The sequence below is a fragment of the Neoarius graeffei genome, chromosome 23 (assembly GCF_027579695.1).
Source record: "Neoarius graeffei isolate fNeoGra1 chromosome 23, fNeoGra1.pri, whole genome shotgun sequence".
Taxonomy (NCBI): Eukaryota; Metazoa; Chordata; class Actinopteri; order Siluriformes; family Ariidae; genus Neoarius; species Neoarius graeffei.
The window spans coordinates 48,210,110-48,234,289 of NC_083591.1; the positions used below are offsets into that span (position 1 = coordinate 48,210,110).

Consider the following 24,180-nt stretch of genomic DNA (forward strand, 5'->3'; position numbering starts at 1 on the left):
TTGGAGTAGAAAAATCTATGGATTATAGCTTTGTGCAACTTTTTAAACACCGAAATCAAGTTGAATTATTGTTTTTTCATTAGTTTTGTAGTGTGAATGAACGTTGTGTACAAGTCGTATATCGGATCCTTGTCTTGTCAGTTTCTATTAATGAATCAGAATTTTTGGTACTCTGGGAAAAAATGATAAATAAAAACAAAATGAAGAAAAATCAATAAAAATTGCAAGACGCTTTATTACAAAAACATGTTTAATTCAGAAATTGTTACGACGACGAATGAATGAAATGAATGTGCAACTGTCCAAAATCCTCCTCCGTTCTGTTACGACTACAGTCGTGTAGCTGTTCACACTGTTAGATGAAAGTTCACAAAAACACGCCTCATCACCTCCAGCTTGAAGAAGATCAGATCCTTAGTGATGACCTGAAAGGAAAAAACACACACACACACACCAAGAGTTACTAACCAACTTCCCCCAGGACATCAGTGGTGTATTTACACAAAGCTGTAAATCACAGAAACTTCATGATAATGAATATTTATATTATATTACATGAGTTTAATGCCTCACCACTGCAGCTTCACTGTACAAGTCTGTAGGTTATATACCGGCCTGCGGTCTCACTCGGCCGGATGATCTTCACTACCTGTTTCAACCGGAAATTATCTGATTACAGTCGATTTCAGATTCTCTTTATAGATAATTGAGTAATTAACAACAGCAATGATATTGGCTGTTTTTTTTTTCGTGGTATATCAGATATATTCCATTCAGCTAGCATGACTCGTTCAATACCATGATACAGGGTTCCTACACATTTTCAAATTTAAAATTCAAGACTTTTTCCACACTCAAATTCTCAGGTTTGGAGACTTCAGCGAACAAACAACTACCGTATTTTTCGGACTATAAGTCGCACTTTTTTTCATGGTTCGGCTGGCCATGCGACTTATACTCCGGTGCGACGTATATATGTTTTTTTTTGTTTTTTTCACCGCGGAATAACTGGAGCTGATGCTGAGTCTGACGACAGCCACGCAGAAGAAGAGGAAACGGCGCTTCATCTGCCGCTGGAGGCAGAGTTGTTCAGAAGCGACACCGAGGATGAGGAATTCAATGGATTTGCTGATTTGGAGTGAAATCATCAGCTTGATAAACTTGATTGACCTGTGTTTTATTATTAATGATAGGCCTATAGTTATTTAAATAAGTTATGTAGTGATTTTAGGCAGTGCTTAATTTGTGAAGTGGGAGGTCCCAGAACGCAGGAGGTGGGTGGGTCCGGCGACTCAAAAAAAAAAAAAAAAAAAAGGCGGGGGATGGTTTACTATAACTTTACGCACACGCGCTTATTGTGTGTGTAAAATAATAATAATATCAGACATTATGATCTTAGAAAACGCTTTAGTGACAGTTACAGACAGTAATATGTCGTGATATCAGTGTTTCCCCCAGCACTTTCCAGGCAAGGCGGCCGCCCTGGGTAACTCGACCGCCCGCCCTAGCAAGGTTCCAAGAAAAAAAAAAAAAGCGTCCCCAAAAAAAAAACCTGAAGTGGTAATGCATTTCAGCGCAGGGACTGACAGCTAGACTAAACTGCGGCACCTAGTGGTTGGATATATTACTACGCCATATGTCCTCGAGGCCATATTTACAAACATTTTAATTTTAAATTCAACGGTTCAGCGGGAAAGTCGAGACGTTGCCATTATCGTCGGTGGAATAAGAAGGTAAGTTGTATTTGTAACTGCTCATCTAAACGGTGTATTTGCACTGTTACAGTGAAATTTAATTTTCATGTACTAATATAAGTAAGATAATATAATAATATAATTATATAGCCTAATGCTATATAATGTTCATGTGCTAATATAAGTAGGCCTAATATAAATGTATTAAGGTAGGCAATATAAATTATGGCTGTAGGCTACATTCGTGGGACCCTTCCGTTATTTTTGTTGGTCCACCCAGCGAGATTACTCTCGTTGGGTCCACCGGAGGAAAACAGGGAATGGTCACGTAACTTTTTTTGTGGAAGGAAGGGGCAGCTATTTAGTCTGGATGTTATGAGAGAGGGTCATGCATTTTCCTCCTCAACAAAAGGGGAGGGTAATCATAGGCTAGATGGCAAAGCCATACATTTTTCGCCGTTGCACACCAGCATTCCTCTGATGGGCCGTAAATAAATTATAATAGTTAAAAAAAACCCCGATCTGTCCCAATGATTGCATGATTGACGCTAACTTGTTGCTTCCTTTCTTAAGTAGCCTAGTAAATGTTGCACTCTATGTTGTTTCTAACCGTTTTTCCCTTATGTAAATGACCTGCACTTTTTGTTACTTTTTTCTTGCTGCTGTACTGAGAGCACTTTTATTGGCCAGGAAACCATTTTACCTCAGTTTTTGTAAGTAGTTGTGACATTTAATTTCAATAAATACCTATTTTACAGTTCTACACAGCTTTGTTATTATTGTAGTACTACTACCCCCCCCCCCGGACTATCTGTGCAACGTGTGACGCGTTACGGCCCGACAACCCCCCCCCCCCGGACCACTATCCGTGCCGCGCGTGATGCCCACCGAAGACTCACCACCTTGACTAAGCAATTTTCTGCGGGAAACACTGGATATTATATTATAAAATATTAATTTTTATTAGTCTATATATTAAATTATATATTACATTTATCTTCTAAAATAACAGACTTGTACTCATCACAACCGGTTTATTTCACCATTGGAGATCAGATCACACAAGACATGAGTTAAATGACTCATTTTAAGGATTTAAGTAGGGGATTTAAAAGCGGTTGTTGTTGTTTTTTTCACTAGACGGTTGTTTTTACTACCGTACCTGTCTTTGGAGATGATATACCTATAGCCTACTTGACCTCTGATTTGATGAAATAAAATTCGACAAAAATGAAGAATGACACTCCTCGATGATGACTACAGCTCTAATAACACAGATGAAAGAGCCATGGGGCGATAATAAGCCCTACCGGTAAAAATATTCTAAACGCAAACTGATTAATGCATCAGTAATAGGCTACTAATATTAGTTATAATAATAATATAGGCTATTAGTAATAATGATAGTGATAGTATTAAAGATAGTAGTAGATATTGAAAATAATCAGACTAGGTTACTTACAGGGCAAAGGGCGCGTTATCACTGCTCAGCTGTTCGTTTATTAAATAAACAATGCCGTCGCGCAGTAACCACGCGCCGCTTATCAGATAGAATCACAGATTCTATGGATAGAATAACCCTTCAAAAAAGTGCGACTTATAGTCCGGTGCGACATATGTTTTTTTCGTCTTCATAATGCATTTTTTGGCTGATGCGACTTAAACTCCGGAGCGACGTATAGTCCGGAAAATACGGTACTCATATATTTAAAAGAATTACTTGAAAATCGAACAGGTACTCACATTATGACATACCACCAAAATGCATACCATATTTCGCTTGGCCTAAAATTTGTATCAGTGCCCTGTTTTTGTCATAAATATATATATACACATTACACAAAATACAGGATGCCACTCTGACGCACACGTATCTGATGCACACTTCAAGACATTAAAACACAGGTGTGTGAAGATGTCAAGCACACACAGGATGTCCCGAAAAAAAATGTATACACGCTTTTAATCACTGTAAAGTACTGTATGTGTTTATTAAAATCCATGTAATTTTCAAAGAGTAATAGAATTTACAGACATTTTATTATTTAGTCACCGCCTGTTCTCAAACTGACATCCATTCTGGTCCAGTCACTGCTGACGATGCAAATCACATTCAATTCTCTTGGTATTTTTGGACATTCACTTTCAGTGACTGTTGCAGGTCTCATAGCGTAGACTATAAACTAGTGCTGTCAAGCGATTAAAATATTTAATCGCGATTAATGTCGCGACTGTCATAGTTAACTCGCGATTAATCGCAATTTAATTGCACATTTTTGTCACATGAAAAACCATTGTAATTCTCTTATCAGCATAAAAAAGTGAATGGGCTTGCTCACCGTTCGAACTACGGGGGTACTTGGGGGATCCGAGATCCCCTGAAACAGACATGAGATCCCTTGAAAACATGATTTGGGAAATGTTGGGGGGTCTCTAAAATATTGGCAAAATGATGTTTATTGACATAGCAATCGTGTGTAACGGGAAGCATTTGCATATCCGAAGTGAGCGCGCGATGGAGAGCCGCGCTCTGAGACAAGCGCAAGCACCCCCCCCAGGGAAAATAAGGGACCCCCCCTGAAAATATCGGTATAGTTCGAACACTGGTTGTACCAATGTCTTTTTTTTTTTATTGCAGAGCATAACACGTCTTGTCACAGCCACTGCAAAGTGGGGCTGGAGCTGCCGATGGGAAAACGAAACCTAAGCCGAGCACCGTGGCTCTTCGGGGGAGGGCAGAGGACTCTGGCTGTGCGGGGCGTGGCATCATGTCACAGAGCGTTAATCTCGCGATAAAAAAATTATCGCCGTTAAAATTGAGTCAAGTTAACGCGTTAATAACGCGACATTTTTGACAGCACTACTATAAACATCAGTTAGAGGCAGTGATAAAACAAAGTGATGTCTGTAAATTCTATTACACCTTGAAAATGAAATGAATTTGAATAAACACCTACTTCACAATGATTCAAAGTGTGTATACATTTTTTCGGGACACCCTGTATGTTGTGCACACACACAAGTTTACCGAAGCTTCTAATTTGAAAACAGTCATTATGGCATTTTTTGTATTTACTATTGTGTTTTATGAAGGCCCTGTGTTAGTTCCACTGTAGATCACATTTTGTCCACATACCAAGAGATGGCAGACGTGGCCGAGACGTGGCCACCCTAACCAGTATGTAATGGCTGCAGTGCCCTTGAGCAAGGCATTTAACCCCACATTGCTCCAGGTTGTAACCATGTTGTACCCTGTAATAACTAAGTGGCTTTGGATAAAAGCGACAACTAAATGTAATGTAATTATAATAATAATGTAATAACAGCATTGTTCAGTTTATATGTATGTTTGCGTACACAGCCTTCATATTTTTGTTGGCAGTTTTTTTTTTTGTCTTGGGTCGCTTGTTTTCAGGCTCCATGTGCCTTATTTTTCGAGCAAATTCTGGCAACACTGCCAAATAAGCCATAAGCATTTTTACACTGACTGGAGCTATGATGTGTGCTCACGCGTGTTCAAGAGGCGTTTTGTAGCAGGGGGTTTTCCTGCGTCTTGTCCAAAGTCTTGCAAGAAGCAAGCAGGTTCAGGAGGTGTGGCGGAGCGCATGCCAGTACAACAGAACACCCGTTTCCCTCCCTCCGCATTTCAACACATTTCTTTGGCAAAATTCAACTGAATGTCGGAATGTTGAGCTTCATTTTACTATGTAGTGGCAAAGGTCTGGAAACACATTTCTCCATACCCTAATTTCCATTTTCTATACTTTTCCATACTGCGTAGGAACCCTGATGATAGCCGAATGGAATATATCTGACATATCACGAAAAAAAAATAAACCCAGCCAATATTATTATTATACATACATACATACACATACACCGAATCGGGTGTTCGATGCGTCTTTCTCTCTCAAAATCTTCCGTATTTAACAAAGCAAACCTGGCAGCCATGTTTCTTTACAAATTGTCCCAGTCGCTCGCTAGCGCGGAAGTTTTACGTCTCTGATGTGTGACGTCATGCTGTCTTGACAACCGTGCAATATCGTAAACCGTATTCAACGCTCGTTCTCCGTAGGCTAGAGTGACGTAATGCACGTAGGATAAGCGATATGCTAACAATATTGCATGCGATCGAACCAAATGAATGAAACCCGCTTTTACTCCGTCGAAAAAGTGTTCTGTATGTATAATAATTCAAGTTATATTAATAACATTAAAAAAGGAAGTAAGAAATATTATTAATAATGCTTTACCTGGCCTCTTTTCAGTCCGAAATATCGAGCCACCGGGTCTCCGGCTTGAATCCTGGGTAACTGGCTCTCTTTCAGCTTACTGACAACAGTGAAGGAAAATCCACTCGAAAGGAACGACAAAACGTCACAGCGAAACGCGAGTGCAAGTTATTTATTTATTTTTACAAACGGTTTCCCCAAACACATGACACCTACCAACAAGGGAGGGTGGGCTTCCTCTGAGGCATGTAGAGTCAACCAAACCGCATCTTTTCAACTATCACACACTAGGAGGAAAGCGCCGTCTTATCTACTCAACTCCGTACACATACGCCCTCACAGACACCCACGATTGGCTCGTGTCAATTGTGATTGACTGGAAAGAGAGAGAAAGCGTATGCCACCTGAGAGTACGGCCAATTTTGCTCTCTTAGACCCACAGATGGAGCATCCACTCAGGAGCATCTTATTTATGCCCTTAAAGTGCTGATGACACGAACATGACTCTATGCAATTTCTTAAATAAACTATACAACATGGCAAACATGTTAGATTTCTGTTATAATTACGTGAAAAGAAGCTGTTGTTACGCAAATATCCAACTTTTAATTGCACAGCGCAAGAAAACTGGGTCCGTGGCTCGCGGCCATGTTGTGACGTCAGCGGAAGAACACGCTGCGGTTCACTGGCTGTTCTACTCTGATTCTACTCAATGGAAATGGTGCATGAAAACGCCGGTGAACTCTCTAGTGCTAGCTCTTCCTCTTCTGGGAGTCTAGAATTGTGTTGATCTCTTCCGAATAGAATCTATGATAGCCTACCGTCTTTACCCTTTGCCTCTCGTTGCTAGGCGGCAGTTACATGAAAGCCGCAAGCTTTCACAAGCAAATACATGACTGATATCACGCCGACTTTATGATTACATTTATGATTATCATGTAGAATCTATAGCTCTACGTACCTTTATCTTATGTCGTTTCACAACACATGTTCTGACAGGAGGACTGTCTTTGGATCCGGCATAGCTACTAGTAGACCCCCTCCGGAATACTGGCAGTGTTGCCAGATTGGGAGGAATCCCGCCCAGTTGGGCGGTTTCAAGTGCATTTTGGTGGGTTTTGAACATATTTTGGGCTGGAAAACTTCAGCAGTATCTGGCAACAGATACTGCTGACGTTTTCCAGCCCAAAATATGTTCAAAACCCACCAAAATGCACTTGAAACCGCTCAACTGGGTGGGAAACCTCCCAATCTGGCAACACTGTGTAGGCACTGCTGATGGTAGTAACACACGTTTGTGCTGAACTGAACACCCAAGAGATTCTTTTAAGCTGGGAAGGGTGTCAAAACAATCCAAATCGAAGTGTTCAGAGCACAGGACGGATGTTGGTGAGGGCTCCCACTTGTCACGAGTGCGCCTGACTTGCTTCACCCACTTCGCATGCAGCTCGGGATCTCTGGGAAACTTGAATAAACTTACCCCATCCTTGTGGGTTTTGGAGCAAAAGCCGGCAACACAACGCGAAGGCATAATAACTAATATATATATATATACACATACACATATATACACACACACACACACACATACTAATAATGACAAACTGAACACCTGTCGCATCAACAACAAACTGGTAAGTTAGGAGGAAGGTTCTTTCGCTGACGTCATATAGCTCCTCCTCCTCTTTCGTCTCCTGGGTGCTGCAGCCCCGTCAAATTTGCCCAAATAGCCACGTTTTTTATCATAACTTGTAAAATAGGCGCCTTCGTGAATTAATATATGGATCATCGGGAATTACTTTTTATGTTATAAAACATCGCCAAAGATGTCAAAAACGTGTCATCAGCACTTTAATACCCTAAACTCGTACTAAAGAGCAAAAGATGTTGCACTCGGATTGATTCTTGTAGCAACTACCGTTGTCCTGTGTGGGCGTGGTTCTGATATAAAACAGTAAAAGCTGAGCTGCACACGTCACTGTCACTCCTGTTTACTGATTTTTAAACTCAGGGTTTTAAACCTTAACAAAGGAAATGTTTTTTATCATTGTGCAAGAACACTATTAGTGTGGATTTGTCTCAGAAATGTAGTTATTTGAACTGCATCTGTGTGTCTTGCATAAACCCCCCCCAAATACACACTTGAACAGGCGTTACAACCTGGAACTGAAATTGACTTAACTGGCATTTTGCCATTCAAAAGTGCAAAAATACTGTGACACAAAGGTTAAAAACAAACAAGATCAACTATGAGCTACTGCTCACTTACGTATCCCCCACGCCGCTCTCGCTTATATCAGAACGCAAGCAATCGAAGGAACAGGACGCTTATTATGAATGTTGACTTCAACAAATAATGAACCCTGAAACGAGTAAGTAAAGAGCAGTGTCTCTCCCCAGGGATTTCAAATAGCATCCTGATAAACTGTCATTTTGAAATAGCATTTGGCTTCTTGAAATAGCGTCAAAATCCACCATGTGTGTTTTGTAAACAGGAAGTCAATGTGCGACAGACCTGAAAACGGTACACATGGTATAGAACCCCAAGCTGAAGCTCGGTACCAAATATCAAGCAATTGTGATTCATAGTTGCTGAGAAAAATGTTCCAAAAATTTTGTAAAGCCACGCTATAGGTTTTGTAAATGTATTCAGTCGGTAAACAGGAAGTCGATGTGGGACAGACCTGAAAACGGTACACACAGTATAGAACCCCAAGCTGAAGCTCGGTACCAAATATCAAACAGTTGTGATTTGTACTTGCTGAGAAAAGTGTTATGAAAATTTTGTAAATCCACGCTATATGTTTCATAAATACATTCAGTCAGTAAACAGGAAGTCGACGTGCGACAGACCTGAAAACGGTATACATGGTATAGAACCAACCCCAAGCTGAAGTTTGGTACCAAGTGGTTATGATTTGTGGTTACTGAGAAAAAGGGTGTTTCAGACAGACGGAAATACGGACGGACAGACAGAGGTAAACCAGTATCCCATCCCCCCCCCTCAGAGCAGGGGTATTTAAAAAAAAAAAAGCCAGACGCTATTTCAAAGTATCATGAAAATTCTTTAAAAATCTGTCAATAATTTCCAACATCATGGGATATTTAGTGCAGATTCATTACATAAAATCCCAATTAGGGGCGGCACGGTGGTGTAGTGGTTAGCGCTGTCGCCTCACAGCAAGAAGGTCCTGGGTTCGAGCCCCGGGGCCGGCGAGGGCCTTTCTGTGTGGAGTTTGCATGTTCTCCCCGTGTCCGCGTGGGTTTCCTCCGGGTGCTCCGGTTTCCCCCACAGTCCAAAGACATGCAGGTTAGGTTAACTGGTGACTCTAAATTGACCGTAGGTGTGAATGTGAGTGTGAATGGTTGTCTGTGTCTATGTGTCAGCCCTGTGATGACCTGGCGACTTGTCCAGGGTGTACCCCGCCTCTTACCCATAGTCAGCTGGGATAGGCTCCAGCTTGCCTGCGACCCTGTAGAACAGGATAAAGCGGCTAGAGATAATGAGATGAGAAAATCCCAATTAAGGCCATTTCAGTTCCAGGTCATAACACTACAAAAGTTGGGGGGGAATACTTCTGCAAAGCACAGTACACGGCAAATTAACAGCAATCTGTTTCTTCCCAGTATGACTGCAGCGTAATACTCTGACCAAACGGTTTGTAGAACTTGAAGTGAAACCTGGTGGGGGATCGGATCTGAACTTCAACCGTCATTTATTAGAAACATTTCTAATATTGTTGGAGTTCAGCTGCAAATGTATGGAATCAATTTTGTGCCAAAATGTTCATACAATACTTTTGAAATATCAAACAAAAACGATAAATCAAAATTAAAAAAAAAAAGTCAATTTTTTTGGACTGGCAAACAAATTATTCATGTAATCGTGCAAAATATCAGTCTATTACTCTTCAGAAACCTTTTATTTTTGTTCCGCGTCTTTCTCAGTTTTGTTTGACATAATTTATTTTGGTTGCGATTCCAGCTTTCTCGTTTGCGCTCCCTGACTTTTTGCTTGCAGTTTTGGCACAAACTTCCCGTGTGGGTGGGCTGTCCAGGAACGCATTCCCATTGGCTAACTTGTGTTTGACTGACAGCTCCGCTCAGCCATTCCCTACTTGGATTCTGGCGGACTGTTTGACGAGTGGCCGATCCATTGACGGTAAACAAGGATGGAGTGGACTTCAGTGGCGACTATGATACTGAATTAATTCAACAAAGTGTAAGTGCGGGACAGATGTGTTGCATGTGTTGCAGTAGTACACTGAAGTCCACTCGATCCTTGTTTACCGTCAATGGATCGGTCACTCGTCAAACAGTCCGCCAGAATCCGAGTAGGGAATGGCTGAGCGGAGCTGTCAGTCAAACACAAGTTAGCCAATGGGAATGCATTCCTGGACAGCCCACCCACACAGGAAGTTTGTGCCAAAACTGCAAGCAAAAAGTCAGGGAGCGCAAACGAGAGAGCTGGAATCGCAACCAAAATAAATTACGTCAAACAAAACTGAGAAAGACGCGGAACAAAAATAAAAGGTTTCTGAAGAGTAACAGACTGATATTTTGCACGATTACACGAATAATTTGTCTGCCAGCCTAAAAAAAATTGACTTTTTTTTATTTATCATTTTTGTTTGATATTTCAAAAGTATTGTATGAACATTTTGGCACAAAATTGATTCCATACAAATGGAGTAAAAAAAAAAAAATCAGACCCAGACCCGTACCCGTGTTAATAAGGATACTATCTCGCTAGCAGCTCAGTCACTTCCTCCTTGGTCATCACGATGTGCTCGGGAACCAGCTGCAAACACGAAACGGCGAGGACAATCAGCGGCCGTGTTACTCAACCCAAAATGCAGATGATCTTCAAATATGTTTATCATAGGTACATCACATTTCTCACCTCGTGTTCTGTGATGTTGATGAGCAGCTCTTGCTGCAGAAACTGCTCCAGGATGTACTTCGGTGCCATGTCCACCAGCGACTGCAAATATATTCGACAGATCCATCACCTGGTAGGTTACTTCGAGGGTTATTTCATATTAAACAACTCAGGAAAACGTCTCTTACACTATAATACCAAGTGTACGTGGACACCTGACCATCACACTTATGTGTTTGTTGAAGATCTCATTCCAGAGTTAGTTCCTCTTTGCTGTTCTAATAAGCTCCACTTTTCTGGGAAGGCTTTCCAGCAGATCTTTGGGGCGTGGCTCTGGGGAGGCCAGGCACTGACGATGGATGAGGCGGCCTGGGGTGCAGTCGTGTGTCGTTCTAGTTCAACTCTAAGGTGCTTGGTGAGGTTGAGGACACTCGAGTTTTTCCACACGAGCCTTGACAAACTATGTGTTTACATTAGGGCTGTAACAATATGCGTATCGAAATCGCGATACGCAGAGCCACGATCCGTATCGCGATACAAGAAGGCAGAATCGCGGTACACCCTTTCAAACTTCTCCTCAGCCCAAAAACAGAGGCACTTCCAAACTTCAATTTATGAATACTTTACTTTTTATTTAAATTACATTTTAAACTTACTTAAATTACTTTTATTTTTTTTATATCTATTAGTAAGTCGTTTTTTCGCCGACCTGCGACAATCTTCTGCGAGTCACGCAACGTCCACACTCGCCACTGGCAGAGCATTCATTTCTTTTAAGCGGTCGCCATTCTGGTTGCGACGCGGGGAGCGAATCTGTAAACAAGCAGCTCATTGGCTGGCTAGGTGTGCCACAAGCCAATCACAATCACTTGACCGGAAAGGCATGCAGTGTTGCCAGATTGGGCAGGTTTAGGTGCTTTTTGGCTGGTTTTGAACATATTTTGGGGTGGAAAACGTTAGCAATATCTGGCAACACTGAAGGCATGTCTGCTTGGGTGGAAGCCTTCTGCGGCAGTTACATTTTGACAAGCGAGCAATGTTTCACCATGAAAATTCCGTAATTTCCATCTGTTTTCCGCGATCACAGAAAATCATTGGCCCTATGAGAGTGAGACAGTGAGAGAGCCCCCCCCCCCACAAAAAAATCTTAACGGATTTACACGATTTGGAAAAATGACTTTTTCAGAACCGAAAAAAACAGAGCTTCCGGCTCAACAGTATTATTTTGAGAAATAAAACAATCTTTGGATATACATTTGTTCATTTTTGCATACATATTACTCATTCTCTGCAGTGGTCTGAATTATTTGTTATTAAATACTTAATGTAAGTAAGTAAATGTTAATAAGTCAAATTTACTACTTTAAAAAAACATTTTAAAAAAAAATCGTGGGCGTATCGAATCGTGGGTCAAAAATCGCGATACGAATCGAATCGTGATTTGGGTGTATCGTTACAGCCCTAGTTTACATGGAGCTTGCTTTGTGCACAGGTGCATTGTCGTGCTGGAACAGGTTTAGGCCTTTCAGTTCCAGTCAAGGGAAATCATAATGCTACAACATGCAAAAGGTATTCGACACAACTGTGTGCTCCCGATGATGTGCCAACAGTTTGGGGAAGAACCGCGTATGGGTGTCATGGTCAGGCGTCCACACAGTGTATTCATGAATATTTCATTTTCTTCTGTCGTGTTTTGTAGCGCCGTTTGTCCCCATGATCACTTCCCTCATCATTTTTGATAAGTTTAGTATCGCGAGAGGTGTCGATCTTCGTACGGTATATATGTGTAACATGAACGTTCCTTCAGATTAAAGAATTTTATCTGCAACGTTACTCTGAAAATCTGAGGAAGATGGGTCGTGACATTTCATCACGATGTTTCAAGGTACCGTATTTTTGGGACTATAAGGCGCACTTAAAATCCTTAAATTTTCTCAAAAATTAACAGTGCGCCTTATAATCCAGCGCGCCTCCTGCATGATTACTTCTTGTGCTTACTGACCGAATTTATGGGGTACAATGCGCTCAAAAATGTGTCGAAATGTGCAAGTACGACTTTGGTAAGCAATGAAGCCGCTCCGCTCAATGGATATTCGGAGCATTATGGTACACTGTGTCACTACCTGATCGGCCCCGTAACAGGACCCCTGAGCAGTCTACAAGACTGCCTGACTATAATGTCTAAACGAGAAGTGCATTCATGTAAGGCAGCCCGGGCCCGGAGTACACGCTAGCAACAATAAACCAATCAGAGAACAGTATTTAGTACGCTTAACCCCGCCACTTTTTATACGTAATACGTACTGTGCTTCAACATTATATTACAGTACATTTGTGTGTACGTAAAAGGACCCCCAAAATGGCACCTGTTAAAGGGGAACAGAGGGCAATATATAGAGTAAATATAACAATAAAACACACATTAACGAACCTTATTCAAGACTTACAAAAGTTTTTTGTTCTAAGGTTGGAAAGTTATAGTGTTTTGAAAGTAGCTCGAGCAAACTATTTCCGCAGTTTGAACAGCCCGCCATGATATTAATTTTATCCAATCAGAATGCACGCTCATTTTCTCTGCGTAACACTCATGACGTACGTATGTGCCCAGTTGTGTTGGCTCATTGAGGTTGGGAATAGCACGTGTGAATCGGAAAGTAGGATGAATTGTAAGTGATCGTCTACACAAACTGGTTCAAACTGGTACCCTTCTAAGCCATAGCCTGCTTGCAGTGTGTCTTGCGGGATCTCTTCGTATGATTCGACAGAGCTGTCGCTTTCACTTGATGCGCCCGACGCCATGATTACACGCTTCTCTCCTAGTGCAGTGGGTAGCGCTGACGTCACGGTCTTTCAAAAATGGCGACTCTTGTGCCGTTTAGCGTACCGACTATTATATTTACAATTACCAAGATATTTCGTTGTTTTCTAGTATATAAATTTGATAGAATACTTAAGAATACGTTACTTTGTCACATCAGCAACTGTATATATTATATTTGGTACCCCTTTAAGAGGCATGCTTACGAAGTGGTTTTCAAACTCCCAAGCTCTCAGCTACGCAGCAGAACATGGGAACAGAGCCGCCGCGAAAGAATTCAACATCAATGAATCAATGGTACGGAAGTGGAGGAAGCAAGAAGATGAATTGCGCCAAGTAAAGAAGACCAAACAGAGCTTCCGCGGGAACTAATGGCCCTTTTCCACTACCCTTTTTCAGCTCACTTCAGCCCGACATGGCTCGCGTTTCGACTACCTCCGAGCAGCACGACTCAGCTCGCTTCAGCCCTACTCAGCACCCAAAACTCGCACGGTTTTGGAGTGGGGCTGAAGCGAGCCAAACCGAGCCGAGTGGGGCTGGGGGCGTGAGGAGACACTCCCCTGTGCACTGATTGGTGAGGAGGAGTGTCCTCACATGCCCACATACGCCCCACGAGCACGTTGGGATCTGTAAACTATGTAAACACCGTAAACCCGGAAGAAGAAGAATTACGAATTACGAGAATTTCTGAAGCCTTATGCGCCTCGCCTCATCTATACGCTCTTGCCAGTATCTGTTGGCGTTGTCGGTGACAACAAGCCACAGCACCAAGACCAGCAACACTAACGACTCCATGTCCTCCATGTTTATTGTTTACTATCCGGGTCGTGAGACTACCGCTTAAAAGCTCACTGATGTCACTGTTTGCGCCGCCTAACGACATCACGTGACGTCCACCCACTTTCGCTAACTCCACCTAATGTGTCCACCCACTTCCAGCCAGCATGGTTCAGCGCGGTTGTAGTCGAAATGCAACTCCAACAGCCCCGCTCAGCTCCACTCAGCCCAACTCAGCACGGCACGGCTCAGCCGCGTTGGTAGTGGAAAAGCGGCATAAGCGAGATGGCCACAGTTAGAGGACAAAATTGAACAGTGGGTTATTGAACAGAGAACAGCAGGAAGAAGCGTCTCTACAGTCGACCATCTACCGGTATTTGTTGTTACAACTGAGTGGAATAAAGTTTGATTTACCAGACTGTGTTGTTTTGCTTAATGCGCCTTACAATCCGGTGCACCTTATGTGTGAACATAGACACGTTAATTCACAGTGCGCCATATAATCCGGTGCGCCTTATCGCCCGAAAAATACGGTAGGTACACATCAGTGTCTTTATGCACGTGTGTGTGTGTGTGTGTCCCACCTGTTTAGCAGAAGGTGTCATGCCCATCTGGACCACAATAATGGCGCGGGTGATGTTCTCCTCCTGCATGCGCTGGCAGTACATTTTGATGGTTTTAATTCCCACCTTGGGCTCCTCTGCAGAAAATACAAGAGACACGATGAAGCACGTGTTCGAGTATCAAATTTACACCAAAATCAAATGCAGTCAAATATAAAATCAGCCACAATATTCGCTCTCAAATCTCCAGCGCAAAAACTAAAGACGCAAAATCTGGACATGAACTGCAAGGTTTGTGCAGATTTAAATGTTTACACTCACAGTCAGGCAGAAATTCCTCAGACTCTAATTGTACAATTTATCCAAGTGAAGTTTGTAATGCCCTTCACAAGTATCGGTACCCCTTGTTTAAAAAAAAATATATATCCAAAAATGGGATTTCTCTTATTTTTGTGGCTACTGGTTCATATAGAGGCGCTAGCGACCATGTTATCGCGTTGTAAGAATGGAGTGTAACAATCACGCATACAGGTGTTCCAATTAAAATGACCAGTGAGTGTATACAATTCGGTTCACCATTCAAAATAAATGCACGAAAGAAAATCGCTTTCAGACATGTTTATACTTCTTATCGAGGGAAAGTGCGTTCCTATTTTAAAATATACTCCAGGTATATATACTCTTTGCTCGCCTTCTTCGGTCAGTGGTCCCATGTGTGATGTCGATGTGACGCACTTCCCGAGTTGTTACAGGAAGTTGTCGAAAAGAGTATTGAGACCACTGAGCTCTAGCGCCAGGCCTTTTCCAGGAAATAAGAGTTTGGGTCATGGTGACAGCGTGTGTATGTCAGCCTCGGTTCGGAGGTTTCAGTTTCAAAAACTGTAAGATGTAAGAGTAGAATAATATAAAAGTACAGACACTTGGTATATTTTACTTCTGTGATGATTTTTAAATTGTTCATTTTTGGATTATGCTTCATTTTTGTAGCTACTGCCTCATAGTAAAAAAAAATTATATATATATGCAATATTTACTGTATGGACAAGGGATCAGAAAACTATTTCATTTCTAAGCAGTAGCCACATGTACCCATAGGGTACCTTTTTTTTTCAGTGTGAGATGGAATGAATTCACCAAAAGGTAGATTTTTTTAAAAATATATATGGTGCCAATAATTATGGAAGGCACTGTATATTTAAGTTATTCCACCAAATCGAGTCATACACGAGCTGATAGCTGACGAGGTTGTGTTTTTGTCCTCGGTTGGTTCAGCGACACGCGCCACCATTTTGTTTTCCTCTACTCACGGTATACGAGCTGATATCCTAGTACTGGAGTAGCCAATTAGAGCGTACGACTGCTCATATGCAGTGCATGTGGATAAAATAAAAATGGTTATTTTGAATTAAGATAAATAAATGTTACAGTACAGATGTTGCCAAGCGTCCCTTTGTACAGCCACTCTACACTCACCTGGGAAGAAGACGAACATCTGGTCAGTGGGATCGTCGTTATGAGCCACGAGCACCGTGAGATCTGTCCTCCGAGGACGGCCCTCGCTCGGCTTGTCCCCGAACTGACTTTTAAACTCGTCCAGTGTCTGATCCAACTCATCCTGCGTCACCAGGTATCCCCGATCGTGGCACAGCTGCAGGAATTAAAGGAAAAATCCACTCTCAGTAACTCTGATTGCTCATTACAGCCCTTTTTGCTGCTACGTCTGATCATTGCCTATTTTGCACTGCGTTTACCTTTATTTTGTACTATACTGGGGTTTTTTGCACTATATTGTCTTCACTTTGTATTATTTCTTCCGCCTACTTATTTATTTGTAATTGGCATTCTTGGTAGACAGCAAACTAAGAATTTAATTGTGCAAGAGGACATCTCATCTCATCTCATCATCTCTAGCCGCTTTATCCTGTTCTACAGGGTCGCAGGCAAGCTGGAGCCTAAAGGCCAATTTATGCTGACAACCCAGTCCTCGCAGACGGTGTCGCAGATAGCGTCTGCGTAGCCCCCCCACCTTCGCAGACGCTCTGCGCACACCTCCCAAAAATTGTGACCACCGCAGAAGCCTCGCAGACAGCGCCGCAGACAAGAGGGCTCTGATTGGTCCACTCTACATCCGCTGTACACGCACTTCCGCTTCCCTACTTTCCCGATTTGGTTTGTTTTCACGACCGGCATTTTTAAAAACACGAGCGAAGATGGAGCAGCACGAAGAGTGGTTGATCGAGGAAGTGAGGAAGTACGTACATCTATACGACTCCAGTTCTAGTCATTATAAGTAACCGGAGGATAAACACTCCACTAACCACACCCACCAACTACTCCTAGCGACTTCGCGCCCCCTTGCGTTGTAGCGGTGAATAACATCGCGCACGCCTATTACTCCCCGCTCAACGATAAATTACAACTGTCTGCGAAAAGCTATCTGCGAAAGCCTCGTCGCAAGAGCATGCAGAGGCCTTATCCCAGCTGACTACGGGCGAAAGGCGGGGTACACCCTGGACAAGTCGCCAGGTCATCACAGGGCCGACACATAGACACAGACAACCATTCACATTCACACCTACGGTCAATTTAGAGTCACCAGTTAACCTAACCTGCATGTCTTTGGACTGTGGGGGAAACCGGAGCACCCGGAGGAAACCCACGCGGACACGGGGAGAACATGCAAACTCCACACAGAAAGGCCCTCGCCGGCCACGGGGCTCGAACACGGACCTTCTTGCTGTGAGGCGACAGCGCTAACCACTACACCACCGTGCCGCCCCGCAAGAGGACATGTCCTTACTAGGGCTTTGACTTCGAACTTCGATATTCGAATACAATTCGAATGTTGTGAAAAAAAGAGATGTTCGAACGAATATTAGGCAGCTCTAAATATTCGAACCTGTATATGGTATCATTAGGCATAATTCTTTTATTTTTGTGAATGTGGTTGTAAACGTTTTCAGTTCAGGTCGCAGTTTTTTTTTTTTTTTACGTCTGTGGAATTTATGTGAATCGCGAAGGTCATTGTCTTTTGTCTTATCTGGGCACCTGTAGACATTAGCGTCAAGCTGGCACGCATTGAACAATGGAGTCAGATGCTAGCACGTTGGAGATTTGCACTCCGGAGAATTTAAAAAGTGATGTGTGGCGCTATTTTGGATTCGAAAAAAAAGACGGAGAATGCGATAAAAAAAAAAAAGGTTACCTGTAAAATATGTGGAAACAAATTGGCCCATCAATCAACAACTTCAAACTTGAGGGCCCACTTGAAGACATTGCACGCGGGAGCGCTAGAAGGTGAGAGGGGGCTGCGAGAGCTATGCGACACTACGCAGTAATGCTTTCATGCGCTGTTATTTTTGTCAACTTGGGATAGTTGCTAAAAAAAAATAAATTAAAAAAAAAACTATTAGCTTACTTGCGCAAGTAGCCTATAGGCCTAAATTAATTTAGCCTACACATGGTGGAATTTACATACCATGAAGTTCATAAGTTAACGAAGTGAGCACGTAAAACTAATCTGTGATCTTATAACATATCGTGTCCGTCTCATCTCATCTCATTATCTCTAGCCGCTTTATCCTTCTACAGGGTCGCAGGCAAGCTGGAGCCTATCCCAGCTGACTACGGGCGAAAGGCGGGGTACACCCTGGACAAGTCGCCAGGTCATCACAGGGCTGACACATAGACACAGACAACCATTCACACTCACATTCACACCTACGGTCAATTTAGAGTCGCCAGTTAACCTAACCTGCATGTCTTTGGACTGTGGGGGAAACCGGAGCACCCGGAGGAAACCCACGCGGACACGGGGAGAACATGCAAACTCCACACAGAAAGGCCCTCGCCGGCCCCGGGGCTCGAACCCAGGACCTTCTTGCTGTGAGGCGACAGCGCTAATCACTACACCACCGTGCCGCCCCTATATCGTGTCCGTGTTTGTTTGAATTGTGAATCAGAGACGCGAGCAGGAAGCAGTGTCATGACAGCTGACACCGGTCTCATTCAAAACAAACATTCTCAAAAGCCAACACGAATGGGCTCGGAACGGCAGTGTTATAAACTCACAGATTAGGTGTAGGCCTAGCAGTACCTGCTCATTTTGTAAACGTTCCCCTTTTGATTGTCAGTGAGGCTACAGTTAGAGGCTTTCATCAGTACAAGCAACCAGGAAACCGAAGGAACAGCGTTTCACACAAAAAAGGCAACGGACAAACGACGAAGTTTGTGGATTATGTAACGTTAAAAGTGTCAGCCGGTATAATGCCAATTACTACGACACTGCACGTTTCATTAGTAGTGGTTGTAAAAACACGCCTGAATATTTCATATTTCCTGTACGTAATCTTATTGACATTGACTGAACACTGCCCCCGGTGGACTGAATATCATTTAATTTTGATGCCGAGGTGTTAAGGCGGCGGCACGGTGGTGTAGTGGTTAGCGCTGTCGCCTCACAGCAAGAAGGTCCTGGGTTCGAGCCCCGGGGCCGGCGAGGGCCTTTCTGTGCGGAGTTTGCATGTTCTCCCCGTGTCCGCGTGGGTTTCCTCCGGGTGCTCCGGTTTCCCCCACAGTCCAAAGACATGCAGGTTAGGTTAACTGGTGACTCTAAATTGACCGTAGGTGTGAATGTGAGTGTGAATGGTTGTCTGTCTGTGTGTCAGCCCTGTGATGACCTGGCGACTTGTCCAGGGTGTACCCCGCCTTTCGCCCGTAGTCAGCTGGGATAGGCTCCAGCTTGCCTGCGACCCTGTAGAACAGGATAAAGCGGCTAGAGATAATGAGATGAGATGAGGTGTTAAGGCCAATTTATACTGACAACCCAGTCCTCGCAGATAGCGTCGCAGACAGTGTCTGCGTAGCCCCCCCACCTTCGCAGACGCTCTGCGCGCACCTCCCAAAAATTGTGACCACCGCAGAAGCCTCGCAGACAGCGCCGCAGACAAGAGGGCTCTGATTGGTCCACTCTACATCCGCTGTACACGCACTTCCGCTTCCCTACTTTCCCGGTTTGGTTTGTTTTCACGACCGGCATTTTTAAAAACACGAGCGAAGATGGAGCAGCATGAAGAGCGGTTGATTGAGGAAGTGAGGAAGTACGTACATCTATACGACTCCAGTTCTAGTCATTATAAGTAACCGGAGGATAAACACTCCACTAACCACACCCACCAACTACTCCTAGCGACTTCGCGCCCCCTTGCGTTGTGCCGGTGAATAACATCGCACACGCCTATTACTCCCGCTCAACGATAAATTACAACTGTCTGCGAAAAGCTATCTGCGAAAGCCTTGTCGCAAGAGCATGCAGAGGCCTTTAGTGAGGCATTTAAGAATAATATAATTAATAAAAGTTCGAATACTATTCGAATGTCTAGATTAATTTCCAAACGAACTTCGAATATGATTTTTGGGCCAAGGTCAAAGCCCTAGTCCTTACTATGCATATGACAAACACTTTGAACTTGAACTATAATGAACAGAAAGGTTTTTGTTTTCCAATTGACATCCTGGTCCATTTTCATCTCTACTTAAAGACAGCGATGCAGCAGCACTTTAGTCATTTAGCCTGTCCATCTTTCTCCCTATTCCAACTTCATATTTCTCATGAATGTGACATCACTGGAAACCGGCAAGTAGCAAAAGAAGCTCTTGCGCTTTGACACTTTGGTTTTTAGGAGTGAACACTGAAACCTGACAGGTACAGCGCCCTCCACAATTACTGGCACCCCTAGTTAAGATGTGTTAAAAGCCTTAAAATAAATTCAAATTTTATCGCAGAAGCATAATCTCACACTGAAAATTGGAAAAAAAATGTAACCTTTAACTCAAGTGAATTTAAAAAAAAAATCCCGAAGAAATAATCTCTTTCTTAAAATCACCTGTTCCACAATTATTGGCACTCATAACAATTCCTAGAAAATAAATGTAATTGAAGCATTTCTGTCATTTCTACTATAGTTTATAAAGTTGATCAGAGTATCTAGGAACCTTTAATTAGTAATTAAATCACATCCTGGTTCCCTGGGGTATAAATATGATGCGACACAGAGGCCTATTTCTCTTATCCGCTCTTCAACACGGGAAAGACAAGAGAACACACCATTCAAGTAAGGCAGATGTGTGTCGACCTTCATAAGTCAGGCAACGGCTACAAGAAAATAGCCGCTCGCCTACACCTGCCCGTATCTACAGTCAGAGGAATCATCAAGAAGTTTAAAACAACTGGAACAGTGGCGAACAAGCCTGGACGAGGATGCAAGCTTATCTTGCCACCACGCACAGTGAGGAGGATGGTAAGAGAAGTAAAAAGTTCTCCAAAGCTCACTGTTAGAGAATTGCATCAAAGAGTAGCATCTTGGGGTCACAAAGTCTCCATAACAACCATCAGGCGCTATCTCATGGATTAAAGCAAAAAAAAAAAAAAAAAAATCATCTGACTGAAAAAAAAAGCTCCATGTCGTTGGCCCCTACCACATCAGCGATGCGTCAAATTTTAAACGCCGTGTTGTCCATTATCCCCTCGGCCCATACTTATAGTACATTTACATAATTTTAACAATGACTAAAGCTAAGGCAAGACTTTACCATTGTCATTACTGGCTATAAATGATGAAACATCAAGTTTTCAGCGCAAAGTGCAAATTTATTTCAACAATACTTTAGTAATGCACAACAGTGGTTAAGAGAAAAGTGCAAGTGCAGTCGACCTTGAACCATGCTGCTTTCAAAAGAGTGGAACAGAAAGAACTTGCAAGAAAAGTAAAGTGAAAGTTCACTTTTTCTGCTTCTTTGCAGTGAAGCCAAAGGCATCTAGTTTTTTGCCATTGCTTCCATAGACTTTTTTTATGGCAAACTACACAAAAGCACACACCTGCCATTTTCATCTTTTTGCACCATGAACTGCCATTATTGCCCATTTCATTTCGCCAAGCCCATCTCCACTTATTCTTTACCGTTTTGTCGATGTCTGACACATCTGTGCCTTCATTTAAAAGAAGCGCGTCCATGCTGGCAAAACCGAAAGTAATTTGACGCGCTCTAGTGATGGAAATCGAAGGGCCTATATCCGGTGGCCTTATACACAGTACTCGAGTTGGGGGTGGGGATGGGGGGGATGTAGGGGGAGGCATCCCCCTTCTGAAATAAAAATCTCAAATCATTCCCCTTATAAAACGGCCATCCCCCCATCACATCCCTTGTGCCATTTTACCGATTAACGTGGAAATTAGCCTACTATTATTTTAACAAATATTACTACCATTTCAACATTAGAGGCTTTGCGCAGTGATAGCCTACATGTAGCCAGATAAAAAAGATGCATATTTATTTATTCGGTTGCACCTCTCATTCACACCTATACGGAGGTTTCCTACTTTTGCAAACTCTGGGCAGAGTGGAGATTTCTGAAAACTCCATCTTCAGACACGCGTGTAAATCGGGAAAACGAAGCAACAGTGGGCGAGAGGGTGCGCGCGAATATAATGAGTCATAGGTGTGAATCTTTCACCGAATGCCAATTGTCCCGGTTCTTCATGAAATCGCACGCGCACGCACAAATTCATCAGGTTAACTTTCAAATAACTGTTCTTGTGCACTTGCGACACCGGAGCCACTTTCCTGAATTTTGAGCTTCGGAGTATTCGCTTCTTTATCCATTTAATCAATGAATTTATTTGTCACATACATTAAATTACTAATGTAAAACATTAGTAGCCTATTTAAGCAATCGCTATTTTCCGACCTTTTGTGCTGAGTGAATGAGACACTTCATTACACTCCACTGACCGACTTCCAATTCCGGACTTTTTTGAAAATGTAAAGGGTTAACCTAACCCTACGAGATGGTTTTTTGGGACTTAATTCGCGTTGGTCCTTCACTAATAATTTTTGAGACTGACGAGGCACTAAATACTGTGGAATTATTTTCTTCTTACTATGAAGTTTGTCATCTTAAACAAGTGTCGGGAAATCTTGCAGCCCGACTCTGCAGCCTCCAATGTTTAAGCGAACTGCTGAAACCATAATGTTTAAAGATTAAATCGTAGGCTAATCAAACCAAAGAAAAACACAGCCTTTCCAGAACATTGTCTGCCGAAGCCTGTTTAACCTACAAAAGGCTTAATAGCAAAGGTCTTGCTGCAGCTTCAACTTTTCACCTGATCACCTTTCAATAGGCAAATATCATTATTACTACTACTACAAAAGGCCTAGTATTAGTAGTAGACAAGTAACCTAGTTGCCTAGTAGTAGGACAGCCAAATAGTTTCATCAGTGGCCTACGCCGAGCCTCCCCGGGACTAGACAGTAGCGGAGGCTGTATTTATTTATGCCTATCTAGCGCAACAACTTATTCCTTTACATATACTCAAACATAGCACAAGAAAGGGTTCAACAACAGGCAATCACAGCAGCTTGGTTAAGTTCTAAATCACATCGGTGTCAGACCTATGGGCCTACCCCCCCTTTTTTTTTTCCTCGGATCTGCATCAATCTCATTACTGACCTTTAGCGCTCCCAGTTGACGGAAATCCGTCGTAGCGACGGAAAACTTTAATCCATGCAGTAGTGAAAAAACCGACAGCCTGACTCCTACACGATATGATTCAGAATTCTTCGGTATTTTCCGTCCTGCCAATAAACACATCGATTAACACAGACACGGCACGTGCTTAATATGTGGCGGCTTTAGTTGACAGTGTGTCTGAATCTTCGCTTCATATATATTTTTTATTTTCAACTAGCCAGCCGGGCTGGCTAGTGACAGGAATTACCCACCAAATGACAAATTAAGTCGCCTCGGGCGACCGGACCACCGCGAATTTTAAGCCCTGTATATGCACGCATACACATATACACACACACATACACTACATATATATATATATATATATATATATATATATATATATATATATATATATATGTATGTATGTATGTATGTGTGTGTATATATATGTGTATGTATGTGTATATATATATATGTGTGTGTGTGTATATATATGTGTGTGTGTGTGTGTGTGTGTGTGTGTGTGTGTGTGTGTGTGTGTGTATATATATATATATATATATATATATATATATATATATATATATATATATATAAGGGCTGGGTATCACCAGATACCTCACGATACGATACTATGGCGATATTTTGCCCACGATAACGATAATATCATGGTACAGCGATTCTGCGATAATCGATATATTG

General features: G+C 42.5%; 1 protein-coding gene across 1 annotated transcript in view; it reads right to left on the reverse strand.

Moving 5' to 3' along the window:
* Positions 1-211: 211 nt before the first annotated feature.
* The window catches only part of polr2ea (RNA polymerase II, I and III subunit E, a), a 31,060-nt gene continuing 7,091 nt past the window's right edge, over positions 212-24,180 (reverse strand). The window contains exons 2-8 of the mRNA XM_060906301.1: positions 16,440-16,614; positions 14,988-15,103; positions 10,830-10,910; positions 10,669-10,727; positions 5,948-6,026; positions 574-649; positions 212-425 (exon numbers count right to left, since the gene is read on the reverse strand). Coding sequence (XP_060762284.1) covers positions 584-649; positions 5,948-6,026; positions 10,669-10,727; positions 10,830-10,910; positions 14,988-15,103; positions 16,440-16,614 — 576 coding nt within the window. The 3' untranslated portion in view covers positions 212-425; positions 574-583. The remainder of the gene's footprint in view (positions 426-573; positions 650-5,947; positions 6,027-10,668; positions 10,728-10,829; positions 10,911-14,987; positions 15,104-16,439; positions 16,615-24,180) is intronic.